Source organism: Brassica napus, chromosome C3 (genome assembly GCF_020379485.1).
Source record: "Brassica napus cultivar Da-Ae chromosome C3, Da-Ae, whole genome shotgun sequence".
In the NCBI taxonomy this organism is placed as follows: Eukaryota; Viridiplantae; Streptophyta; class Magnoliopsida; order Brassicales; family Brassicaceae; genus Brassica; species Brassica napus.
This window is the reverse complement of record NC_063446.1, coordinates 56,605,963-56,613,422: the sequence shown is the minus strand read 5'-3', so window position 1 is coordinate 56,613,422 and position 7,460 is coordinate 56,605,963. Positions and strand designations below refer to the sequence as shown.

The 7,460-nt window shown below is 33.8% G+C and overlaps 1 protein-coding gene across 1 annotated transcript; it reads left to right on the top strand.

Annotated features, from left to right (window-relative positions):
- The first annotated feature begins 1,641 nt into the window (after positions 1 to 1,641).
- On the top strand, positions 1,642 to 2,744 carry LOC106385961. The gene has a single exon (XM_013825860.3). The coding sequence runs from the start codon at positions 1,797 to 1,799 to the stop codon at positions 2,601 to 2,603; it is 807 nt and encodes a 268-aa protein (XP_013681314.1). The 5' UTR covers positions 1,642 to 1,796; the 3' UTR covers positions 2,604 to 2,744.
- Positions 2,745 to 7,460: the final 4,716 nt, after the last annotated feature.

Genomic DNA, 7,460 nt, shown 5'->3' with positions numbered 1-7,460 from the left:
TGCTTCTTCAGATGAGACCAAACTTGACTCTGCATTTTCAGCTGGTAACATCAAGTGATTTGATGCAACAGTAGACTGTACTAGTACTTTTTCCATTTCAACCTGAGGCTCTTCAGCGGGTAAATCCTCATGTGTGGGACTTGTTTCCACATTCAATTGGACAGCTGGAAGGAGACATCTTTTTTCCTTATGTCCCAAATGTCCACACCTACCAGAAACACTTGGAATCCATGTATACTCAACATCCACCAAGAAAATATTACCTTGTTTGTCATCTAAGGCAATTTGCTTTGGAAAAGGTTTATCAAGTTCTACTTCAACCAACAACTTTGCTTCTCCCAAACAAGTCGGATCAAGTCGAGGTTTATGTGTTTGCATAGGCTCACCAAGTCCGGACGCTACGTGGCTGAGACCCAATCTTGAGTAGCAACTATTTGGAACATTTTTAAGGTTTACCCACACTAGGAATGTTGATACTTCAGAGACCTTAAATGAGTTAACTGGTTTCCAAGGGGAGACAAATAACAAACAGTCATCAACATGCCAAACACCTCTTTGAATTACTCATTCTCGAGTTGAATCATGAGGTATATGAAACATGTAAGAGGAATCACTCAGCTTGCGGCAACCTATTCTACATGTTCTACCCCACAACCTATTCACCACAACATGGATTAAACCCCCTGAAGGAAGAGAGCAACGATTAAAGTGGCCAATGATGAAAGTGGCTATAAAATACATAAGTAGACATATAACATAATGTCACAATCCATTAAAGTTTGGTACCTTCAAACCTAAATAGAAATGTCTAAAAAGAACACTCGATACTTGCTTTTCCACCGGTCTAAGTCTTCCTTTGTATTATATATAGTCATATTAATATTCATAAAAGTAATCGCTTCTTAATTACAGTTAACACTACAACTTGGACCAAACCCATGACATCTTATATCTGACTTAAGTAAACTTGCGTATTATAACAGAGAAGCAAACATAAAGGTATATACTTTATTAATCAAGCTCATGTTCAATAGTTAACATCTTGATATATCGTACTAGATAGCACTCATTATATTCTTCAGTTGTTTCTTTGTTTCAAGGAAAGGTTTTTAGTAAGCGTTTAAAATAAATTAAAACTGTCAAAAAGATAAAAATAACGTTAACATAAACGAAAAGTGGAAAAGAAAATCTTAGTAGACCGAATAATTCATTCAGAACAATAAGCAAATAAGCAAAACAAAAAGTGTGTTTCAAGAAAAAAAAAAGCATTAATATTCCAAAAATATACTCCCTCCGTTCCTAAATATTAGATGTTGAAGTAGAAACACACATATTAAGAAAACTATTTTTTGTCTAGAAAATATCATTAAAACTATAAATTAATGGTATTCAACCAATTACAAAATAGACTACTAAAATATGATTGGATATATAGTTTTTAATAAATTAAAAGTTACTTAAAAAAATGAAAAAAACTTGTATATTGGATTATCAAAATTCTGTAAAATATCCTATTTTTAAGAAGAGAGGGAGTAATTTATTTATCAAATGAGATGAGCAGAAGTTACCGAACTTATATATTAATAAAATATCAAAATAACATATCCCTATAATAAGCGTAAATGTAATAGTGTATATATATTCAAAGCAATCTCATTTGTTCACACTGAAACTACAAAACTCCCTCTCCCTCTCTCTCCTCCCATCAATTTCTTCATGACATTTCTTCTGTAGAAGAGAAGAGTTTTCGTTAGTCATCGCAAAAACCCTAAACCTAGAATCCAGTTACTTGCTAAATGAGTCATCATAGGCTCTCGAGTCTACTCGTAAAGCTACACAAAGCTCCAACGGCTTGGCTCTGCCTCCATCCCCGACCAGACCAATCCAGCAGCGGCGGCCAGGGAGGGAGCCAAAGACGGATCAAGCTCGTAAGATCCGACGGTTCCTCCGAGCTCTACGACCGTCCCGTAGTGGTCTCAGAGCTCACAAGAGACTTCCCTAAACACCAAATCTGCAGATCAGACTCGCTTTACATCGGACAGAAAACACCAGTTCTGTCGGAAACAGACACGCTTAAGCTCGGACTCAACTACTTTCTCCTTCCGTCTGATTTCTTCACCAACGATCTCTCTTTCCTCGCCATCGCCGCCTTGAAACCTCCTCAAAACGGTGGCGTTTTGATCAGATCAAAATCCGCCGGGAGTCAACAGCAGGCTTTTCTTATACAGAAGGGAGGAACAGGAGAGAAGCTAAAGATTCGGGTGTCTGAAGAGTTCATGTCGGAGTTAATGATGGAAGGAAGAAAAAACAAAGAAGAGGAAGAAGAAAGAGAGAACGAAGAGAGAGTTTGCACGACGGTGAAGTTGAAGAAGGACTATGTTCAGCTAGTTGGTCTACGAAAATGGAAGCCGAAGCTAGAGACGATAAGAGAGACGAAGGCGACCGTGGAGAAGAAGAAGAAGAAGAGAAGGAAGTTTCTTATGATGAAGAAGAGATCATCACCGTGCAAAGATTCTTCTGAGACTGATTCATGTGGTAAGCGTAAGCTTCAGTCCAAGCTCAAGTCCAAAACTAAGAAAGCTACTCTGGGGAAATCAGCTTAATTTTTTGTTACAAGAAATTAGCAGATTGTGTGTTGATAATACGTAGAAGAAATTGTTTGAAATCATGTAAAGAATATGAAAAAAAATTAACCAAAAGATACAAATTGTTTCCAAAACTTTTGGATTCTACTGATTTTGTGATAATTGAATCAAGGAGCTAGCTAACTTCTAAACGATGTGTTTGTAACTGTAACTATTCATTATCGTTGAACTTCAAATATTCCTTTAGTCATATTTTTCTTCTTGTTTGCATGAATGTTATGAGTTGCTTTCGTACTGCCAAAAAGAAGTTGCTTTCGTACACAAACGTATCTTTCGAATTCGAATAATTTGGAACAGGACCATTCAACTATACAAAAGTTTAAAAATCCAAAGGATAAACTTTGGCTTTTAAGAAAGTTTTTTTTTTTTGTAAAACAAAACAAGGAGTTTTCTTTTTCTTTCAATTTTGGCAACTTCGTTCATTTGATTTTAAGTTTTTGTTGTTTACCGAATATATTAACCAAAAAGGAATCAACATCTGTGTAATTAGTTCGTCTTTTATTATGCAAAACAATTATTTTGTACGATGTATTTTTCTGATTTTTTTTTTTGAAATATATATAGTCGTTTGTTTTTCTTTCCAATTTAGTGGCATGGAACAGGATAATTTGATTAGGTTACATACAAATCTTAACGTGAGAATTATTTTTCTTCAGTTTATTTAAATACTAAATTTAAAAGACATTTTTTTCCCGAATTAGAATCTTTGAATAGATAAAATGTTATAGGGAAATCTTAAGAAAATTAAAAGATAAATTGATGTTCCATTGTTTTAACGAATAGATTAAAAGAAGGGAAATAGACGAAAACTAAGAAAGGAAAAAAAGCGAAACAGGTCAAAAGCGTGGTCGTAGTTACTATTGGTGACAAAGGTTTGAATGAAATATGTATGGGGGAAGAGTTGGAAATAGATAGATAGAGAACCACGTGTTTGTAGAAGTTTGGTGTCAGTCTCGTTTTAGATTTTGTGAACAAAAAGTGCGAAAAAAGAGACAAAAGAGGAGTCAAAGAAAGTCACCCAACGACATCTTTTCTCATAGCTAATAGTATAATAGTGAATGTAATGTAGCTTTCACAATTTAAATAGTTACTGTATTACTCATCTGTTTCATAATAATAATAACTATCTTTCTGACTTATTTTTTCTTATTACATAAAAAATATCACTTTACAGCAAATTATACTTATTTCAGCTGAAAATTAATTGTAAACTGCATTGGTTTTATAGATAATTTTATTTATCTCAATACTATTGGTCAGACAAATGTAATTAATAACAACTTACATATATTTCCGCTACTTTCTTAATCTGTGTGAAAAGTGTCAAAGTAACACTTATTCAGAAACGGAAGAAGTAATAATTAGGTTTACTGTTATAAAAACATATCTCAAGAACGGAATAAGAAGATCTGCCAATTATCTTCTAGAACGTGAGGTTGATGGGGGAGGATTCAGTCGCATTGACTCCATGATCCTCCTGCCTATCTTCAGGGACCAAATGCTCTAGTGATCTACATGGCGTTGAAAAATTCTCTCGTGACCCAACCATAATTTCTATTAATATTAGATTAAAATTTAAATACAAAAAATGTACAAATAACAAAAAAACCAAAAGGCATCAACTTATTTACGACCCGTGCCATTACTATCCTACCCGACTCTTAACCCGACCCAACCCCGACTGAAAACCTAAATCCCAAATAGACAAAGCCTCCATCTACGAAAGACAACTCCCCTACTTTCGTCCACTTTCTCCACACCTTCACGATCAGAACTCTGTCTCTATCTCAATCGAACTTCATGATCTATCTCTTTGTCACGAAGATGCCACCTACAATCAGAGGAACTAATAACAAGAAGGAATCTCCACCGCCGAAGAAGAACATCGAACCAGCAAAGAAGAACTGAGATAGGCCATCTATGGTAGAAGAACACGGAAGAGACGATGGTGGTTCGTCATCTCAACCCAGTAAGCGGCTGCGGCGGAACCATAACCCTAAAAGTCTGTGACGAAATCTGAGTGCTTCTCCTACTCTGGCGGACCCTACTCCGGCTGCTTCTCCTACTAGGTCCGACAGTGAGTCAACACAGTCAGAAGAGGCGGCGGGGTCACAAAACCCTCCGGTTACACCTCTTTCTAGGTCTTCCACTAGGAGGGGGACACCTTCTTCGGAATGAGGAGAAAATTTTGAAGAAACTAGGTCAAATCACGGTGACGCTCGCACACCCGACGAACATAATGCTACACATGTAAAAATCAACTTGAATTCAGTTTTTGTAATATGATACAACTAGGATATATATTGTATATAGTTGTTCTAGTAGATTTAGTTGTACTTAAAAAAAATGTGCCTACTACAACTAAAATAAGTTTAACTAGTATTACTAATACAACTATGAAATATAAAATTGTGTAACTGGTACAACTACTTCAAGTTTAACTTCTAAGTAGGACATGTCAATAGTATATAACTCATATTTCTAATACAACTGGAATATGTAAAACATGTATCACTTGTACAACTAGTACTTATCTAACTAGTATTATTTGAACAACTGTTAAATGATAACTATTATTATTTGTACAACTGTTATATGTATAACTTATATTACTCGTACAACTACTACATATTTAACTATAACGGTAATATGTAAATTTTCTTTTACTCGTACAATTATTATTTATCTAACAAATAATAATTGTACAATTTTTATATGTATAACTTGTAGAACATATGTAACTATTATAACTTGTACAACTTTTTTGTGTATTACTTGTATAACTCATACAACTATAACATATATAGCTATAAGTAGAACATAGCTAACTAATATAACTTGTACAAATGTTCTATGTATTACTTGTATAACTCGTACAACTACAACTCTAATATAACTTGTAATACTCGTAGTAATAGTATAACTTGCATATTTATAACTTGTGCACTCGTACAACTAGCACTTGTGTAATAAGTATAACTTGTATTACTAGTACAACTCCTTAGTTTTCCAATTATATTAATGTTATATTTTTTTGTGCTTGGTGAGCAGATGGCTGGAGGAGCAATCAAACCCCACAGGTTTTACTTCCAACTGGCCGAGTACGGGAAGCCCTATAAGCTCTCCTCAAGGTGTCATCAACATCATTTCATCAAGTTGATTAAAGATTCTGATGCATCTGAAAAGATGTGGTTTCACGGGCTCCCATAGTTCAACATCTGAAAAGAAGGCGAGAATGAGCTGGAGAATGATGGCGAGAATGATCGTGAGCAGATGGAAAAGGTTGACACTAATAAAGAGGCTACAAAGGAGGGTGAGAATGAGCTTGAAGTGATGGCAGCAAATGCCGAGAAGGTTAAGAAGGAAGCTGCAGAGGAAGTGAATGAAGATGTTGAAGATTCACCAGAGGATGGAGAGGCCTTGACAAGGACGAAGAGGTTGGCAAAGCCTTCTCGTGCACATCAGTCTCCATATGTCCTAAAGTAATCTATGTGTGTCTTGTATTTGAAACTCAAATCTTTTATGCTGCTTTTGGATGTTGGTGCTGCTTTTGTCAAAATTAAAACTTGTATGTTTCTGATTTGGTAGTGAACTTGTGTTGTTTTTGTATGTGTAAAACTTAAGACTTATGTTTGTGATTTAGTAGTGAACTTCTATTTGTCATAGTGGTTTTCAACTTGTTTGATTGTGACATGTTATTGGTATAACTAGTATAACCAGGTTAGGTATGGTAAAATTATTCTGACAAGTAAAACTGGTACAACCTGACAAAAGAAAGTACAACCATCGCGTTTAGAATGTGCAGCACATTCAAAACGTGATAAACAACTAAAACATGATAAACAAAATAACATGTAGTTGTACGAGTATTCTAGTTGTACGACCGTATATATAGTTGTACCAGGTTTTGAGTTGTACAACTTTGTACATAGTTGTATTTTGGTTGAAAATTTGAAAATTTTAGTTGTACCACATATTAAATATATATACTTCAGTTGTACAGCTCTCATTTACTTAAATACATATGCGCACATGCAACTGAATCATTAATTTTCTTAAAATATATTTGGTGTATGTTTTTAAAAAATACAGTAAACAAACCAGTAAACAAACCCTTAAAGTATAAGGTAGATCATGGAAACTTATATCATTATGTAATAATTGCGAAAAAAATTTTGGTAAAATTTCAAATAAATAGGATGAACCATTCTAAGGAACTTCCAAATTGTCTAGTCTATTGTTATTTTCCTATGAAAAGCCATATATAATTAATAAAACTGAAACATGTAGTAGTATTACAACAATAATAGTACAACTGGTTTGACTACGGTAGTAGTATTATTAATATTTTATTGTGGATGATTTTATATATGATTTTCTATAGGAATTACACATACTTGGAAAATATTTTAATGTTATTAATAGAAATATCCTTACTTGAAGAAAATGAAAATCTAAAAGACACAAAATTAAAAGAAAAATAGATTACTACGATCAATATAAATAGTACAACTAGTATAATTACGAGAACAATATGTATGATTGGTTTAACCGGTATAACGACGTTCTTTGAATAATACGTAGTTGTACCAAATTTTGGGTTGTACAAATTTGTATATAGTTGTATTTTTTCATATGGAAAAGCAAATGAAATTTTTAAATTTCTATAATGAAGAAGTTCAACCAGTAGTACTAGTATTACATGTCTGATATATACAATGAAATTGTACCAATTAAACCAGTATTACATGTCTAATGTCTGATATATACAATGAAGTTGTACCAATTAAACCAGTATTACATGTCTAGTATTTG

Excerpts from the sequence above, each read along its gene's own strand:
- LOC106385961 (XM_013825860.3), top strand. The coding sequence starts at position 1,797 with ATGAGTCATCATAGGCTCTCGAGTCTACTCGTAAAGCTACACAAAGCT.